At 37.3% G+C, this 20,588-nt stretch overlaps 1 protein-coding gene across 1 annotated transcript; it reads right to left on the bottom strand.

Annotated features, from left to right (window-relative positions):
* Positions 1 to 164: 164 nt before the first annotated feature.
* On the bottom strand, positions 165 to 10,724 carry LOC124822667 (thyroid adenoma-associated-like protein). The gene is made up of 4 exons (XM_047294697.2): positions 7,126 to 10,724; positions 6,587 to 6,837; positions 4,505 to 5,095; positions 165 to 2,791 (listed from the first exon to the last, which is right to left on the bottom strand). Exons 1-4 carry the CDS (start codon positions 10,429 to 10,431, stop codon positions 400 to 402), a joined length of 6,540 nt encoding a protein of 2,179 aa, XP_047150653.1. The 5' UTR covers positions 10,432 to 10,724; the 3' UTR covers positions 165 to 399.
* Positions 10,725 to 20,588: the final 9,864 nt, after the last annotated feature.

Here is a 20,588-nt window from a genome sequence, read left to right as displayed (position 1 = left end):
TTGTAATTAAAGTAACTGATTGACTTAATATATAGTAATAAAATTGTTCTAAAGTTCATAAATAAATGTCATTAAGACTTATTTGATTTCTGTTTATTTTCCACTACAATCAATACTTTAATTAAGAATATTTTGGTAAAATAAAATAATTGATGCAACGGACATTAAAGAAAAACAAATATCTTTTATTATATATATTTTGGCCAAAACAGTAATAAATTATGGAAAATAGTTATCGGCCTGGGAAGAAATGAGCTTGTCAAACAAAATCTGTTAACAAATTACATTCCAATTACAAAATTGTATACACAAACTGGGGAAATTGTATGGAAGTTTCAAAATTTGGTAAAAGCTCCCCATAAAGGACTTTTATGAGAATCGACACCCAGTATACAAATCCTAATAAAGAAGAAAATAAGGGTTAAAACTATCCCAGATAGAGCAATTTTCGATCTGAGGAAACAAGCCTTCAGCAACATCACCGGCCACTTTCTCATGTGATTCTACAACTAACTTAAATAGGTTAGAAATCAAAGGGTTTCTAAGAAATGGATTGATGGCTCTTCCAAGAACAACTATATCAGATAGTAGTAGTTTGGCATCATTACATACAAGGAAAATGCAGTTAGAAATAGCATAGAAACCGAGTAAATTTGCATATAAGGGTAAAAATGCATCTTTATGGTTACCCACGCCTCCTATCCAATCATTCCCTTCCTGTTTCACAATATGGTCTTGAGCATATGACACTAGTTGATGGGAAAATCTAGCTCTCCATTCATGTAAATAGCTCCTGAATTCATCTCTTTCAGCCCAGGACTTCAAAATAGGTAGTTTTTCCATGTTGGAGCAACAAATTTGACTGATCAACAGCTTCTCTTCATAATGATTGTCAATCTCCTTGTCGAATACCCGTCTCACAAGATCTCCTTCGGGTGCTACACAGTTTTCAGCACGTAATACCCATTGACAAAGATAATCGAAATAATCAATCCAGTGGCCAAAAATGGAAGAGAGGTGGTCAAAACAGAGTCTTATCACTCTATCTACTTGGATTGGAACCAATCCAGGAGGGTGGTTGCTCCTACTTTTTTCTTTAGTAAAACACTTCTGAACATCTGAGGAAAGCCTCAATCTAACAGAATCATCTTCATCTTCCAAAAGCTTAATGCATGTGAGCCACACCTCTAGTACCTGATGAGCATACGAGTTCATAGCTTCATTTTTCACAAAACAAGATGAAGTGCCCAAGGGAATCTGGTTATTTAAAACAAATGAGCCAAGGAGCCCAGCCTGCTCAAGCAAACCAGATGCTATCAAAGATTCAGCTGCTGCATAGCGCATACTCGCCGGCTCAGATGATGAACTACATTGTTTAATCATGTTACAGAAAAAAACAATGCAATCAAACAAACAAACTACCATTTCCTCCTCATGAATTTCACCACATACTGAAAAATCTATTCCGTCATTTGGTATAATAGAACTTGCAAACAACATTGTAATTCTCTTGATGCATACTCCCAGACAGCGAACAAGGGTCTCTTGGGTCTTTGCATGTCTTGCTTGCTTGTACAAGAAAACTAATTCATTCCAAAATTTCAATACGGAATCAAAGTCCATTTCACCAACATAACCTGTACCGGTGCACTTCTCTTGACCCAACTTTCCAAACTGCAGCAAATTCCAAGCTACAAGGATCTTCAGAATGTAATTTGTACATCTGTGGTGCTTCTCTGATGCCAAAATGTTCACCAAGGTTCCATGAAGGTTAGTTTTTACCCAGAGTTGAACAGCCGTGATGTCATTACGGAATAGATCATAGACCTTGCCAGAAGGCTCCGATGCTTTCAGGAACTTCAGCAACCACTTCAGTGTTGCAAGCCGAACTTCATATAATGAGTCTGACAAGCAGCAAATCAACCTATCCAAAAGACCAAAAGATGTATTTTCCATTTCATCTTCAGGAAATGATTCTGAATTGGGAAGAGAATGCCTTAGTCTCATATTGATTGTCTCTTCCTCATCCATAGGTGCATGAAAAAAACATCCAAAATATGAAATGGCTGCTTGCTCACGAAGTTTGGCAATGGTTGGATCATAATATGACAGGCTATGTGATTCTAAATCTAAGCATTCTGTTGACAGCTCCAATAGCAGCTTGGAAATGGAACGGAAATGTTTTGAGATCTGGCATGTTCTTGCCATATTGAGCATTTGATCCAGAACTCTTAAGAATGTTTCATTAAGGATAGGGCACGGACAATGAGTGGGCCTTGCAATCCATGACCGTAGTAGAAGATTTTGAATCAACTCACCAATGATATGATCTTTCCTCGAGTTATCAGCGAGATTCCTAAAATTTATATCCAGTAAAGCGCTCAACTGCAAGAGAATTCCATGAATGAAGTTGAAAGAAATTGGAAAACTAGTTGATTTGATCAGTTTATCTACAGAGGGCAACTCGGATATAATATTGTGAAGGACTGCAGGCAATTTCTCATTTGATACTATACTTGTTAGAGCTCTGGATGCAAGAACACGAACTCGTAAATTGCTTTGGGTTGAGCACCTTCTAATCCAAGGCATGAAAAGGAAAGGGTCTAGCTCATCTCCTGTCTCACCAGCAATTGATGAAGGCTTGAGCCTTGATAAGAGAATCAGAATTGGATACAAGCTCGGATGCAAATTATTTCCACGGATGGACTCTAAATCTTCTGAAGATGCACAACCCAAAAACTCTGTGGCAACTTCCAGTTCATTAAACAGAAATGAATGCAATGACGGATACCTAGGTCCAAAAAAAAGTCATCAGTAACTGTTCACACCACCTCTGAACATACACACTCATAACAGACAGTGATATCCAGAACTAGTAATGGTATATATGACGTTAGGATTTGGACAGCGAGCCCATGGGCTGCATACATCATTAGTGGACAGTGTGGAGTGATATGAACACAGAAAGGACGGCCACAACTGCTACCACATTCCATCTACAGTACAACAATGGACAAATGCCAAGTGAACCATTTTCAAAAATCATCCGATCATATCTATACTTATCAACATACACTATGCAGATTAAAGCAATGCCAGAAACCAGAGAACTTATCAACATTCAGAAAAAAGGCAATATAATAACAAATTTATGATTATGCCAGATATATATATACCTCCTCCAACATGGGAGATGTTCCAATCTTAGAAATTCATTAAGCCTGTGCCCACTTTATCAGCAAGCATGTTATTATCAATGTGATGATTATAGCCAAAGATCAACTCTATCAAAAGCTTCGGCTACAAAGTGGAAGCCCGAGAATAGTTTTATAATCTAGCATTTATCATAAAAAGATTAAGATCCAGCTTATTAGTCTTAAATAGTAATCATCGCCTTTCTATAGAAAGTTCTTATACTTCCTTGGAGTTTATTCTCAGATCCCTTACCTCCAAAATTCAGATCAATGCCTGAATTATCATCAAAATTATCAGGACCGGAACGTATTTTAACCTACAGCTTTTTAACAAATTCATTAATTCCATCCTAATGTAAAAAAAAAGAGAATTTACTTACAATACATGTTTGATCATAAGACTTTGAAGGAATAAAAAGTGATTAAATTTCATCTACTTGTCTACCTTTTACTCTTCCTTTTGTGGATTCAATCTCAATACCTTCTTAATTTAATATACTTTCTATGCATGTATATAATATGAATAAACAAACTTCTGTACGCGCTTAACAAAGTAAAAATAAGTCTACATATATATGAAAAAATCAGTGTCATATTTCAACTGTGGTAGCATAACTGCAGACCTAACATGTATTATGAATAATTTAAAAAGTTTATAATACAGATAATCTAACCGAGTAGTACCCTGAAATTGAACTCACTAGAATTACTAGAAATTGAACTTAAAGCTTAAAAGAGTTGTCCTGTTGCCAGAAATATGTATAAGGAATAATAATAATCAATTAAATGAAACTTTAAACAGTATTTGGTGTCAAGGTCAATGCAAACTCGTCTTTGTGTATTGTAAAGGTAAAAAAAACTTGGAGAATAGAAAGAACAGCCTTTAGTCACTAGAAAAGTTGTTTGATCTCATGTTCATTCTTAACTTCAAATGGCCACAGAGTGGGTCTCGTAACAGAAACCCTATCTCTCGAAGACTGAAATATCAAAAAAAAGGACCAGTGTCTCATAAAACAAGTAACAGGGGGATTTTCCCTCTTTCAACAGAGCGTCCCCTGATGAATAGTGGCGTGAGGCCATACCAATAGAGCACACGATTAAAAACTATAATTGCAAGGCATCTACCCTAACATAATTCATGAGTATTGCAAGCAGCACCAATATTAGAAGATCGTAAAAACTTCCAGGATACATGCATGAAGCAATAAATCAAATTTTAGCAAAAAATTTCTTGGATTGAAATATGAACGTGTTCTTCTCATATGACATGATTTTAAATAGCTAAAAGTAAGTAGATCCAACATTCATACCTGTGAAAAAATTCAAGTCCAGTTATTGCCCGTCGTGCTGATTCCCGCTTATGAACGTTAAGGAATCCAATCATGCGACGAACCAGGGCAGTGTAAGCCAGACAAGCACTGTTTCTAATCTCCCAATACGGTGAAGAGAAAGAACGAATGGACAAAATCAAAGCCTCGGCAGAGAAACCAGATGTATCAGTAGACAAGTTGGAGTCATTGAATGCAGCTCTTAGAACATTAAATGCATGTACTGTAGGAATGACACCTTCATCTCTGATCTTTGACGACGTCAGATTGACATTTCTTTCAGCTGCCCGTGTAGAATTATTTCCATTTGCAGAATCATTTGACTTGCATGGGTCACCATTGAAGCTATTGTTTTCAATCTGATTCAGCATGGACCCATTACCTACATCTATAAGCCATCTTAATGCCCGAGGCAGAAGCTTCTTTGGGGTGCCTTCTGGCTCTGAAAGGAACAGAGCAATAAATGCAGCAGGTATTCCAGCACTTCTTCTCAGCAAGTCATCCACTACTTGTCCTTTGGCCACAGTTCTTTGCATAAGTTGTTCCATCCAAGCCTCTGTCATTCTATGAAGTCTGAAAAGGAAGATACATCTAAGAAATGGCAAAAACATATGATTTCCGATATAATGGCCTAGTTAAAATGACAAAGACTTCCTTATTTAAATCAAACAAACATATTTCTCTTTGTATTATGTATACGAGAGAACATAACAGCCAAGAATCTTCATTTCATGAAGTACATTGTATGTGAGCATGTGATAGTGACAAGATCGTAACTAAAATTTTACAACTCATTTATCACGTCATAGTTTTATCTTACGATGGTATATGTGAAGAAAATAGGAATTTAAATACCAAATTGCTTTTAACGTTTATAAGCAAAACATAGATACTAAAGAAGCAATGAAGCCTCCTACTTTAGGCATTCATTATTTGAAAGTACAGCAACTATAAATCCGTCCCTTTAGACCTAGTGAACAGTCAATAGCAGATCCAATGAAATCTCCTCCGTACAAGAGTTATACTCTAATCAAATGCGCCATAGTATAACACAGATTGCACAATACCTCGAAAATATATAAAGCGCCATATTAAGTCTGTAGTTAGAATTATATGGTCTGGATTACAGAGTGAATGCTTTATTTCATTAGTTTTCAATTGCTTGAAATTGTCACTATTAATTGCGAATTATAATTCTAATTTTAAAAAGAATACCAAAATAAAAATTTCAAAATGTAGAGGTTATTCAAGAATGCTTTATTTTAATTATTGTCAATTGGAATTAGAATTTTAATTTTAGAAAGCTCAGTATACCAAACATGATATGTAGCATTGCGAGTCCACTTGCAAGATTCAATTTCAAGCTCAGTACCTTGCATTATTTGGAATAGACTATACAAGAGAAAGACAAAAATTTTCATCAAGAGCATCCCATAGCCTGTAAACTTCCATGAGATAAGGATTATATAGTTAATCATGGTCCTTTGTCATATGCTTTCTAATTCTATCAAATGTATTCTATCCTCCCCCTAATTGGACTTCTGCTATTTTCACTCCAATAAAAGTTATTTTTTTGTCAAAAGGTAAAATAAATAATAGATTTCATCAACAAATAATTCCATTCCCCTGTTCTGAATCTCTTTGCCATCTGTAGTGTGTTCTTTACATCTCACAGTTTCCGATATATGAACACGTCTTATTTTTGGGTATTTTTGCTATTCTTAAGCCTTTATTATGTGTAAATAAAGTGTTTATCTTGTATCTATAATCTTCAGTAAAACAGTCATCCTGCCATCAGTTATTATCTTATGATAACATTTTTGGGATCAGTTACTGATAATCCTATCAAGGATAGATAACTGAAATTCCAGTATAATTAGGGGTCAGTTCTCTGTATTTTGTAATTGACAAATTGTATCTCATAATTTACACAGAATACATTTGTAGCCTTCGTATTGGGTATTCCTTTCTTCTTTTTTATCCTTCTCTACTCAAGTTTTCTGTTGATATGCATTATCCAATACTCATTTCACAGAAACAAAACAGAAAAACAAAAATCCATACCTTGAGTCATTAGAGCAGAGTAATCGATTGCAAAGAGCTGTGAACCCAGCCCTCGTCTTATCAATTGCACCATTATGCTTCATCTTTAAGAGGACTTCTAAAAAGTGATTTCCTATTGTTTTAAGTTGTTCCAAGTCAAGCACAGAATCAGATGAAAAGTCAACAGAATGCCCCTCTAAATCAGATAAATCCGAAGAAGTATTCCTTGGCAATGGCACCTTTCGTATAATAGTCCCCAAAAGAAGGCTCACCTGAGGAAGAAAACATGGTGAAACATTAGGAAAGAGAAGAAATATGTAGACCTAATACCATTACGTGTACTGAACCACTCTGACTCCATTCACCATTGAAATAACTAGTACGCTATATTATATTCTATTGGTATCGTTTCTAACATTATAGGCGTGCAAAATTAAAGTGAAGAAACAATGAATGATAGACTGAAATCTTTAGTCTTTCTACTTTACCCCTTTTAAGAGAAAACATCATACTATATTTCAATGCTTTAACAGTTCTTAGACACTGTTCAGATTAGGTACCTCTTTCATGGCAAGCCAGCAACCAACCATGACTATCTGTTCTGATGATCGGCCATCATCATGAGAAGGATTTGAATTATTATTTTCACATTCAGATGAAGGCATATGCTCATCGTATGGTATCTCCATCAAAAGATTATCCTCATCAAGCAATTCATCCATGTCTTCAGGCAAATGCCAAGCATCTGCAGAAACCACCCATAGTGCCAATGAAGTTATCCGAACAACAAGATCTAGAAGTCTTTCCAACAAATATCTCAGCTCCAAGATGCTAGATGATAAGACATCAGAATTCCAATCCAGTTCCTCAAAAGTATAGCGCAAAGCAAGTAATACACCATGGACAAAGCTGTTTTTGCATGCTTTAGAAAGATCTTGTTCCCCATCTCTTACAGCAGCATCCAGCCAATCAATCATTGATTTCAAATACGTTATTACAGGATTTCTGGATTTATTGGACTGGCTAACTTCATTTACCAATTCAGACTTTGAGCTTAAATGAACAACATTTAATGAATCTTCAATCAACCAACCTAGCTCCAGCACGTACTTCTTAAATATAAGTCGTAAGGATAGAGCTCCAGCATCACTTTCCCTTACACGTGGACTGCAAACTAATTTCATTGACGAAGCAATTAGCTTCTTCAGCGTGTCTTCATTAGAAATTCCAGGTAGTGGACTAGGAAAATGGAGTAATATGTGAAATGAATTTTCTCTCAACCTGTCCCAACTATCAACAATTGACCCAACTAACAATAGAGTTGAATCAGATGAAGTCATCCCCTTGTTGTAAGGATAAAGTTGACTTCCCGGCAAAGAACTATTAGACTCATCACCAATTGATGACTTAATAGACCAAACATTTATCATAATTAAGATGAGATCCATCGCCATTATTTTCCTCTTGTAAGGAGCAGAAGGATAGCACGAGAAAAATAAGAAGCCACTCAACCACCTCATAAAGTGAAAAAGATGATCGGCTCTTTTGATTGTTGATTCCTTATCATTCCCTTTAGAAGGATAAACTTCATTACCTTTAGCATGCTCGAGAGGGCTCCAGTTTCCTTGCTTGAATTGTCTCTCCAGGGCTGTTCGAACCCTAGAGAAGAACTTACGAAACAAGCTGCTCCACTTCATCTGAAAAGCTGAGAAGCAACACCTCATATTCAAAGGCACAGCTTCCTTCATTAGAGTGAGCTCTAGATGAGCAGGCAAACTAGCTGTCTTGGGGTTTAAGAAAAGAGACTCAGCAGCATCAACACGCAGTGACTCGTCCACATGAGTCAATGCATTTACTAGCCACTGAACATGGATCCTAACATTTATTCCCTTAATGCAAACAATAGCATGGCTTTCAATTCCCAGCCCAGGCTCCTTTTCATTCACTGAAGGATCTTCTGCCCAATCAATGTCTCCTTCAACCAAAGCAAGTGACCGAGATACCTTCAGCAATGAAACTAGAATAGCAATTCTCTGTTCGAGATTCACTTCCATGTCCAAGCAAACAAGTTCTGTATATTGTAGTCTGTTCTCATCCCCATTTGGCCCAACCGAGATGAAACTAAGCATGGGAAATATACTGTCCACATCCACTTCCAGTAAAACTGGCAGGGCATAAGTATTTATATTGGTGCGAAGTTTCGATGATCCAGAACCTAGCCCATACAGAACTGGGGGAAGACAATGCCCTCTATAGAGAGCGTATCCTCCTTCAATACCATCACTCTCCCAGAACTCGTCACGCAAACACTCAAGGAAGCACTTCAGAAACGATGTGGCAGCGCAGCAGACATCATCATCAATATATGCCTGTGTTGTCTCAAACAGCAGATCTGGAGTCATTTCCAACATTTTCCTCGCTCCCAATCTCTTCGTCAGCAATGCCAATGGAATATATCTCCCCTTACACCGAGACCCCAACGAAAGAAGATCCGATCCAATCTTCACCAAAAACTCCTTTATTCTCTCCCCACCCTCACAGAGGGAAGACTGAATGTCGAGAAACAGGTCAAAAATGAGATGCACCTGCTTCACTGTTTGACTCAGAGGATCCTCCAAGTTATTCCAAATAATCCTAAGCAACCGCACCCCCATTTCCTCCGGAATTGGCTCATACTCCCCGGACATATCAGTTAAACCCGCCAACAACGACGCCTTAATCTGCTGCAAACAAATCTGCATCACCGTAAGCGCATGAAAGTTGAAGTGACCATCAACAGGATTCTCACAGAATCTACACAGCTCAGGCAAAACCCCATCATACAAGACAGTCTTAATACCACCCACACCACTAAAATGAGCATTAAGCAAGTCCCTAGAAACCGCAGTGAGAACCCCTCTAATTAAACAAAGCCTACTCAACACAGAAAGGCCAGAAATCCCAAAATACAAATCCCCCTTACAAGGAATCCTCCCAATCACATCCCTGACCTCACCAATGTCACCACCACCACCACTCAAATCCAAACCCTGTAAGCTATTATTAAACACCCCTCGAATCAACACCGAACCAAGCTCTTCTTTACTCACACAAACTTGAAAAGCAGCACACAGAGCCACACCAGCCGCCACGAGACAGTCCCTCGAAAACGCAGTTGAACTCAAAACACTCAACACAACACTCACAATCCCTTCCATGACAACACCGCTCTCACCACCCTCACTTTCGCGAAACTTGGAAGGAAACTTCTGTAGCAAGTAATATAAACAAGACAGAGCCTCCTGGCATTGTTCCATGAGAACAGGCGAAGGCCTCTCAGTCTCGGAAACAACGCCGGTTAGGCCATTAACGGCATCGGAGGCAACGAGGACAGCGCAATCTTCCACTACTGCGGCGAGGTAGTCTAGCTTGGGCATGCCGAGGACAGAGAGCGCGGCGCGAGAGACGGCGAAGCGCGGGAAGGCATGGTTGTTATGGAGGAGAGTGCCGAAGGAAGTGGCGAGGATGGAGCGGAACGGCGTGGTTTTGGCGAGGGGAGAAAGGAAGGTTTTGTGGAGGGGGTTGGAGTTTTCGAGGAAGAGGAGGTGGAGATAGAGTTCGCAGGCAAGGTTAAGAGGAGTTTGAGGTTCGGGGGGAGGGTGGGATTGGAGGAGGTGGAGGAAGGTGGAGGCGAGGTTTTTGGCGTGGGAGAGTTGGGAGAGGGTGGAGGAGAGAGAAGTGAAGTGGAGGAGGGAAGAGTGGAAGGGGGAGAAAAGAGGGTCGGAGAGGAGGAGGGAGAGGGAGGAGAGGAACGACGGAGGGAAAACCACAGCGGTGTAGGTGTAGCGGTGGCGATGCTGCAAGGCGCGCCACTTCGCCGACGACATGTTTGATAAAATAAATTCCTCTCACAAAGTCTTCGAAGATAAATGAAGGTGGCGACGCGTCGATGTTCGACGAAATTCCTCACACAGACAGTGAATGCGTGAGTGTGAGAGTTCGTTTTGGGTGTTTAGAAGGGAAAGAGGTGCCGATATGATGTTCGATGAAATGCCTCACTCAGATGGAGAGTGAGCACTGGGTTATGGTGCATGGATTGGAAGGAGGAGGAGGCGCCGCACTAGGGTACTGTTTTTTAATTAGGATTAGTTAAATTTTTTTAAGTCTTTCTTGCTATGACCATCAAGTGACATTGTTGGTTTTCCATATTTCTTGAATTGGTAAATTATATTCGAACGAAATTAATTAATGTGGCAAATTAGTAATTAGCAATCACATAATTCTAAGTATAATAGTTATCTGAGATCGTTATTTTATAGTCACCATCATATTATCCTAACTAATGTGCTCAATTAAAAACTTGTTACATTATTATATATTATTATATCAAAACAATATAGCTTTTTTATTTTATATGATATTTTTATTTAGTATTTATATTATTTGTATTAATTATAATTATATGTTGTAAATAAAAAAATTATCGCTGTAGCACTTCAAATTATGCTTATTTTAAGATTATAAATTTTAAGTGTTTTGTTATCAAATTATACATGTTTTAAAGTCATGATTTTTAAAAAAATTAAAATTCTTGAAATTATAATCTTATTTATTCACGTGTTTTTTTATCTCTTTGTCATATATAAAATGAAATTGGAATAATTTATTATTTTTATATATTTTTTTATAATTATTATTACTTTTATTTTATTTAAGTTTTAATTCAGTATATTATGTAGTAAGATATTTTATCTTAAATATATTTATAAAGCCACTAACCACATTTTTAGGTAAGGTGGTTATTTCTTATTTTGCTTATAAATACAGTAACAGGACCAAGGTCCAGGTACGTTCTCTTTATGCTCTAGAGACCCTGAATAATATTTCAGAGCAGTATCATAATCATTTCCTTGAGAGTTAAGGCTCCATAATTCACATCTGACTTGAGCGTCGGAGTATCTTTGCAGGTACCTCCCCTCCTTTGGCGAGTATGAAGAGCAACAATTGGAGAAGAGCAAACGTCCCAAACAGCGTCTCAGACAGCCAGGAGCAATAAAGACACACCGGACAAATGTACACCGAAACATTTTGGCGCCCACCGTGGGGCCGAGCGGCATCCCCATGAAGCCACATAAAACCAGACGCGTGCTCGGTCTCAACATCGCTACTTCGGATCAGTACCAGGTTTTGCACCAAGAGCAAAAAATTCAATAATAAATTTGATATTTTTTGTTTTGAGAATTTCCAGGAATATTCAGATATTGGATATTGATCTTGAGTCTACATTCGGAAAGGCTCATCATATTGGTGCCGTCGGTTGAAGTTTAGTAAAAGATGAGTGGGAAATCCCTAAGATTCTAAACTTTCTCATTAATATTTTATTATTTTACCACCTATTCTAGTTATATGACAATCACATATATCTTTAAAAAATGTGATATATAATGATGTTGTTAACAATTTTGACGAATGCGTCAATTTCCAGTGGAGGTCACAATACATTATTTTGGCTCGTTTCTTTCTTTTACTCCTTTATTTAGGAAATAACCGTTAAACTTTGTTAAAAAATATTCATTTTTTTAGAACTTATATTGAAAAGAAAGCAAAAAACTTTTTTTACTTTAAAAGGAAAAATAGTCATATCATATCATAGAAACTTATGATATTTTAATAAGTTGCTTTTATGCAATAATTTGACGTGGTGTGAATGCTTTATTCAACATATCCAAGATAAGATTATGTTGATTAAGAAACTCAAGCTCAGCTGAGATTTCACATCGGTGTACCTAAAACAATTTCGCATCCTGCAATCCAGGTTCTACTAAATTTTGCTTTTCAGATACAGCAGGTGGAAGCCCGTTCGTTCAAGCTGCAAGAGGAGGAGCATGGGTGGTGCATGGACTTCGTCCCCGATGTCTGCGCCACCACCATCGACCACGTCGAGGTCGACAAGCAAACCCTCGAAATGCTTCGCTCCCTTGTCGGTACCATTCGGTTCCTTATCAGCAACATTCTCCCCTTATCCTATTCCGCAACCGGAGGCCTTAAACCTCCCCATTATGGGCTTCAAGATTGGTTCAACCCCTGGAACAACCTCATCAAATCCCTGCCTCCTCTCGCAGGCTGCACAATCTCAGGCGGCGCCACTCGCGCAACTCCGACAACAACCCGGAAACACAGAAAACGCAAGCATCGGAACCCTAAAAGAGTTCTTCCCAGTTCAAAACCTTAACCTTTTCAACCGGAATCCTAATCCTAATTAGGGAAACCCAGACCTGCAACAAAGCTCGAAACCAATCCCAAACCGTGAAAGATTATAAGAGTGAGATGGACCCATCCATCACAACGGATGTAAGATCCTTGAAAATATTTGTTAGATACTTAAAAAAAAAATATAAAAAAATAAAAATAAAAAATAAAAAAAAAATTTAGTGAATAGTAAATTGTGAATAGTAAATTGTGAATAGTAAAAAGTGAATAGTAAAAAAAAAAAAATTATTTTTGGAAAGGATAAGTGTTACACGTAGCATTGAGATCAGAATTCACCAATTTGCAAATAAAAAATTATTTTTGTAATAGTAAAATGAATAAAAAAATGAATAGTAAAAATGAATAGTAAAAATGAATAGTAAATTTTTTTACTATAAATAGCCAAGGGGGGAGGCTGGAAATTTACACCAAAATTCTAGAGAAATTGTGAGAGAAGAGAGTTGGAGTAAATTCTAGTTGAAGAGGGGAAATGCTGGAGGTTTCCGGAGAACGGTTTGAGAAGAGGAAACTAAGTCTGGAATAGAGGTAAGGGGAGCTAACTTTGAGTATTTCCTTTTGTATTATCTTGAGTCTTGGATATGCTATATTTTGCTTTTTCTGATCTTATATCTTGAATATGGAGTATTTTGTTTCTGTATGATCTTAAATTTTAAATGAGAGTATACTTTGTGTTGATATCCAAGTGTGATAGTTGTAAAATGTAATGTTGATTATGTTATGCCACTTGTATGTTATTAGTTGTTTATTTTTTTTGTATTTTGGAAGGATTAGAAATTGTCTAACCGGCTCTGCCAGATTCAATTTCTTGTTTCCCCAAACATTCTATTGTTTTCCTTATTTAATTTTATTGTATTTTGGAAGGATTAGAAATTGTCTAACCGGCTCTGCCAGATTCAATTTCTTGTTTCCCCAAACTTTCTATTGCTTCAGTTATTTATTTTATTGCACTTTTGGAAGGATTAGAAGTTGTCTAACCGGCTCTGCCAGATTCAACTTCTTGTTTCCCCAAACTATTTATTGCTTTACTTATTTATTTTATTGCATTTTTGGAATGGATTAGAAGTTGTCTAACCGGCTCTGCCAGATTCAACTTCTTGTTTCCCCAAAACTTTGGTTGTTTCTTATATCTTTATATTGTATTTTTGGAAGGACGAGAAGTTGTCTAACCGGCTCTGCCAGATTCAACTTCTTGTTTCCCCAAAGCTTTTGTTGTTGTTTTTTTTTTTTCTTTATCTTGTATTTTTGGAAGGATGTGAAGTTGTCTAACCGGCTCTGCCAGATTCAACTTCTTGTTTCCCCAGAAATTTTATTGTTTTATCTATTCTTTTTATTTCATCTTTGTGGAAGGATGAGAAGTTGTCTAACCGGCTCTGCCAGATTCAACTTCTTGTTTCCCCTGAATTTTTATATTAATATTATTTTGATGGTAAGGGCAACTAATTATTTTTGTATGAATTTATAAATATACGAATGTTGAACTGGTGTTCTCTTGCGAAACTGTTTTATGACTTTTATTATATTGGGTGTTATAACTGAAACTGTTAAATTGTACATGTTGAGATGCGATGAATTTATTGAATGAGTTTGTTGGCTGAAATTGATCTTGTTGGAAGGTCTGGAGTAAGGGTTCTGTAATTGCTTATATATGAGTATTAAATAGATATACAGATACTGTTTGAGGTTGTTGTGAGATGAAGTAAAAATATTAAAATTAGACATTTTAGATTTAGAGCATAAGACAACAAGGTAGATAAATTAAATAAATAAATTGATTAATTATTGAGGGCCTCCCTTTGTTGGTAGGATAGAGGAACCTTAAAAACCTGAGTTGGCACATCCCTGATCATAGAGCAGCCCTGGCCTGGTCCAGTCAGTTGTGACTAGTCATATGTGCTGACGTCGAAGGTGAGTTTGATGCGTTCAGACATCTGGGTCCTCTCCGGTGACCAATTGGAATAAAGAAAAATCTCTACTAGGATGAAAATAAAATAAAACAAGTTGATTGTAGATGCATAATATTATCATGGTAAAAATTTCATATATATTTTATTTATTATTACATTGAGCCCAGACTTTAATATGTAGTTCCTACGATATGTTGATATATTTTGGTTGATCCATGATCTTTGTTTGGTGAAAATATGTTGAGTTATACTCGTTATGGGCAAAAATGAGTTTATAATATGAAGCATAATATATGGTAATATGTTTAATTTATTGATACCAAAACGGGTTATTATAAATTCTTGATTAAAGAATGAACATGATTGAGTTAGGTGGATAAGAGGGTATGAATTGTTGGTTTTATGAAATGTTGGAGTGGATATGAGAAATCATTACTTATGAAATGATGTTTACTACCGGGAGTAGTATGTTCGAGTTATACCATGAGAGTTTGGTATGAGCAAAGTAACACCTGAGGTTTATGAAAGCAGGCAGAAAGTGGTCTGACCATAAGGCTTTGACATAAACATATGATTCGTAAGTTATATAGAAGCAGGCAGAGAGGGGTCTGACCGTAAGGCTTCAGAAAGTAAGACATAGTATATAAGTGAGGCTTAAGGAAGCAGGCAGAGAGCGGTCTGACCATAAGGCTTCATGAGTAAGCATGGTACACTTGTAAGATTTATGGAAATGGGAAAGATGACTTTGATAATGATGAATTAATGACATCGGAATAATGATATTTTATCAATTGCAAAAATACATGATTATAATATTTTTATTACAAGTTTAATGATTTTATGATAAGGTTGGCTTACCCTTATTTGTTTGTACTATGATCATATAACTCATGTTATATGTGATTAGATAATGTTGCAGATGCGGTTGAACAAGCTTAGAGATGAGAGAGATGCGGGCAAAAACTTTCAGGGGTTTTTGTAAAAGAATAAATTTGTATGGGGAAGATTATGTTGTGTAAAACTTATAAGTTGAAATTTCAATGGTGAAGACTATATTGTTTAAAGTTTGTAAGTTTGGTATTGTACTTTGGATTAAATGAAATAAAGTTTGATTGTTTATAAGAGATATCAAATTAATTTAGTCTCTACTATCAGTAATACCCTTTAAAATAGTAGGGTGTTACAACGGACACAGTTCCGCCACGGCTCAACAACTACACCAGCCGGGAAAAATTTGGTAAGAAACCTGAAACCCTAAATTTCAATTCTGGAAGAAGAAAACCCGCACCGCAAATTAGAGCGACTACCGCCCTCGCGTAGTCACTGCGATCTTGTCCCATCATCGCTCCGTCATCGCCGCGCCACACACGCCCACTATGCCTTCGAGGGCTCTGGTACGCCACCGCCGACCTCCCCATGGTGCCCGACGACTCCCGGAAGCGCGCCATCAATGGTCGCACCGCAACCGCGACAGCCCCGACGCTCGTTCAACACGGCCAGTGTTTCGGTGTCTTTGTCACCGCCGATCACGAGCCCAAGAGACCACTACATTGTTGTTTCTTCCCGCTCAAAATTGTTTTTAACTGAAACATCTGACTAGGTTGCAGGGGAAGATCAATGGGCTAAGACCAACCTTCAGCAGTGGCGGTAATAAGGCCGTGTGCCTTGGTTCAAACCCGAAAGGGCGATGCACAGCTCACTATCCCGAGCAGTTCTGTCTCCTCGATGATGATCACTGCGTGGCCGGTCTCAACATTAACAAGATTTAATTTTTATGATATCTTCGAATAGATTACTTGATTTTAAGAGTTTCTCTAGTTTCATTACTTCTGGAATTTTCAATTGGAAGTGCAGGTGATAGGACCGAACGCGAGGTTACCTTGACATGAGTAAAGAGCCGTCGCTCGGTAACCCAAATCAGGCTCGTTTATTGGCACCGATCGACGATGACAGAGTCTCACCACCAACGCTCACCAACTTCGGTACATCAAGGCCTAACGGACTTACCTGCTCATACGTCCAGCATCAACATCTTGACCGAGCGGTCACATCCGATCTCAACATTTTGGTCGAACGGTCTTGCTCGTGCGTCTCGGCCTCAACGTATTCTTGGCCGTTCGGCCTCAACATATTATCGGCCGTTCGGCCTCAACGTGATCTCGGCCGCTCGGCCTCAACGTATTATCGGCCGTTTGGCCTCAACGTGATCTCGGCTGCTCGGCCTCAACGTATTCTCGGCCGCTCGGCCTCAACGTATTCTCGGCCGCTCGGCCTCAGCATATTCTCGGCCCGTTCGGCCTCAACTTATTATTGGCCGTTCGGCCTCAACGTGATCTCGGTCGCTCGGCCTCAACGTATTCTCGGCCGTTCGGCCTCAATGTGATCTCGGTCGCTCGGCCTCAACGTATTCTCGGCCGCTCGGCCTCAGCATATTCTCAGCCCGTTCGGCCTCAACTTATTCTCGATCGCTCGGCCTCAACGTGATTTCGGCCATTCGGTCTCACCGCCGTTCGGCAATATTCAGCATCAAGCATCTAGACGTTGTCCTTAATAACGTTCGTTCAACTCGACCTCTACAGCTCGATCATCTATCGGCACGCACGCTCCACCATGCGATCCTATTGACGTTCGACCGCCAGGTTTACAACGCTCCATATTTTTACATATATATTATATATCTTGTGCAGGTCGCAGTAGACGATCAACCGAAAACCGAGCGCTCAAACAGGAGGTCGTTCGGACTCAGAGGAAATTGCCCAAGAACACTCTCTCTGGTCGTTGTTCGCCCAAGAACACCCAGAACATCGGGATACACTCCCTCTGGCCGTTGTTCGCCCAAGAACAACCCAGAACATTGGGATACACTCCCTCTGGCCCTTGTTCGCCCAAGAACACCCAGAACATCAACCGCTCGACAATCCATGTCCACGAGCGTTCTACGGGATACACTCCCGCTGGTAGATGTTCGCCCTAGAACACCCAGACCATCAAACCTAGGGAACCATCCCCTAACCTAGCTTATGTTCGCCCAAGAACATCAAGTTTTTAAACATTCTGTCGTTCGACATCGAAAGCGTTCGTCATTTGGTTTCATCTGCACGACCATCAAGGTCAACGAACGTTCACAAAGTCGTTCGTTCAGCCTCAACGCTCGACAATCAAATGTCAACGAACGTTCACAAAGTTGGTCGTTCAGCCTCAACGCTCGACAATCAAATGTCAACGAACGTTCACAAAGTTGGTCGTTCAGCCTCAACGCTCGACAATCAATGAGTACGAGCGTCCAAGCAGTCGACCGCTCGGCCTCGCCCTCTGGATTCGAACGCTCGACAATCAATGAGTACGAGCGTTCAAACAGTCGACCGCTCGGCCTCGCCCTTTGGATTCAAATGCTCGAAATCCCTGTGTACAAGCGTCCAAGCTATCGGCCGTTCGGCCTTAAAGGTGTTCGACCTTTAGGTTTCGACCGCTCGACAATCTCTATGTACGAGCGTTCAATCAGTCGGTCGTTCGGCCTCCCTTCGGCTTCTACCGCTCGGCCATACATATCCTCACGTTCGGCCTCACTCATTCTAGCTTTTTGTCGTTCGTCTCCACCTCTTTTTCATCCATCAAACTCAACTGCTCGGTTATCCTTGATGTAAAACGTTCAATTCACACATTAGCGACAACCAGAAACACACCCCCCAACACAGCGAATACAGCCTCCCTCAAACCCATAAGTCCTATAGTTACCACGTCCATAAAACAGAACGGTTAACTCGGACTTGGGGGGCATGTTATGTAGTAAGATATTTTATCTTAAACGGTTAAGATATTTATAAAGCCACTAACCACATTTTTAGGTAAGGTGGTTATTTCTTATTTTGCTTATAAATACAGTAACAGGGCCAAGGTCCAGGTACGTTCTCTTTATGCTCTAGAGACCCTGAATAATATTTCAGAGCAGTATCATAATCATTCCCTTGAGAGCTAAGGCTCCATAATTCACATCTGACTTGAGCGTCGGAGTATCTTTGCAGGTACCTCCCCCTCCTTTGGCGAGTATGAAGAGCAACAATTGGAGAAGAGCAACAATTGGAGAAGAGCAAGCGTCCCAGACAGCGTCTCAGACAGCCAGGAACAATAAAGACACACCGGACAAATGTACACCGAAACAGTTTGTTAATTGATGTTCAAATTTTATCTAACTTTTCAAAATATGAATTTAATTATAGAAGTTAAGATATGATTTCTTTTTAACTCATATTTAAATTTAAATTGGGTTAATACGATCAGAAATTGGAATTCATTAACATGTAATGTCTCCATTTTTCGCTTTCTAAAATATATAATTAACAATAACTAAAATAGAAATTTATTTTTGTTTTATTAAAAATGTTAATAAAAAATTGTTTTTTTATCATCATAATCTTTACTGAAAAAGAAAAACGTTTGATTAAAAGTTTCTCAAACTCAAAATCATGAAAAAACATTCTTTCATCAAAATATCATCTTTCTAAAAAAAAACCCTTTAAAACTTTGTATCTAAATCAATTATCAATTTCTCTAGATACCAACTTATTTTAAATAAAAACTATTTTAAACTTCAAAAGATAAAAAAAATAACTACAATTTAACCTAATTTATCATGCACACATAGAAGAAAGAAAATAGGAAAAGAAAACAAAAATGTAAGTTCTCCCACCTCTTACCTCACTTTTTTTTCTTATTTTTCATAAAAACTTAACTTTTAGAGTTTGTCATAATTTCTATTAAAATTCTCTCTGTAAACCTTGTCATATTATATTTATAAGCCTAATATTTAAAAATCATATATTGTTTTATTATTATTTATCTAACAATAGTATTTAAGAATATCTCTTAATATCTAATTACGTCTAATAATTTTTTTAACAATTATTCACCAAAATTTATTTATTAAAAAATAAATATTTTTAAATTAAAATAAATTTTTTAATTTATAATTAACAAATCGTTTTATTTTTTTACTTAAAATATTTAACTATATCTATATTTTCTAATTATTAAAATTTATAGGATCTCATTAATATATTTAAACTTTTTAAGATAAAAATGTATTGAAGTTTAGGATATATGCAGAACATATTATATTATAAATAGAGAGAAATAAAGGTTGCAATTTAGAGAAAATGTTTTCAATTTTTTTTAATATATATATATATATATATATATATATATATATATATATATATATATATATATATATATATATATATTTATTGGTGTTAATTTTCGCAGTGAGAATCAACTCAAATTTCATTCTAAAAATATATAAATTTAAACAATTTTAGAAAACATTTGTAATATCTTCCATATTTGACAATATTTTATTTAGATTTTTTGCATGGTAGATCAACATAATTTTATGATTCTTGTAGAGAGATTCCATGATGGTGTTGTGTAATGTAGGGGTTGATGTAGGAAACTCAAAATCTTGAGAATTATTCTAATGTTCTAATGATCATTCCATCTCAGATAGAAAATGAATTATGTGATGAGGAATAGTAGGAGATCATAGCCTATAGTCTGGTGTTCTTTGTCCATAAGTGATTGACAAACTAATCTTGTATGATAATTCAAGGACAATTGTTCTACTATTATAAGTGTACAACCCTCATATCAAGTCTAGAATATGTGTGTGTGTGTGTGTGTGACTTAAAAATTTTAAGTTTTTGATCAATTATCATATTTGTGACACTTATTTTAAAAGTTTTATACTAGTAAAAAATGGAATGTTACATTATGATACAGAAGTACTCATAACAAAGTCTAAAATTTTCTTATATTTTATTTTTTATTTAATTTAAAATCTCAATTTTTATTAAAATAAATTAATATTGTTTTTT

The sequence above is a fragment of the Vigna umbellata genome, chromosome 4, assembly GCF_029865625.1.
Source record: "Vigna umbellata cultivar VRB3 chromosome 4, Vumbellata_1.0, whole genome shotgun sequence".
Lineage (NCBI taxonomy): Eukaryota > Viridiplantae > Streptophyta > Magnoliopsida > Fabales > Fabaceae > Vigna > Vigna umbellata.
The sequence above is the reverse complement of the archived record's forward strand: the minus strand, read 5'-3'. Positions and strand labels throughout refer to the sequence as shown.

Excerpts from the sequence above, each read along its gene's own strand:
- LOC124822667 (XM_047294697.2), bottom strand. The coding sequence starts at position 10,431 with ATGTCGTCGGCGAAGTGGCGCGCCTTGCAGCATCGCCACCGCTACACC. Across the intron at positions 5,096-6,586 it reads CTCTGCTCTAATGACTCAAG|ACTTCATAGAATGACAGAGG; the intron begins GTATGGATTTTT and ends CTTCCTTTTCAG. Across the intron at positions 2,792-4,504 it reads GGACTTGAATTTTTTCACAG|GTATCCGTCATTGCATTCAT; the intron begins GTATGAATGTTG and ends TTTTGGACCTAG.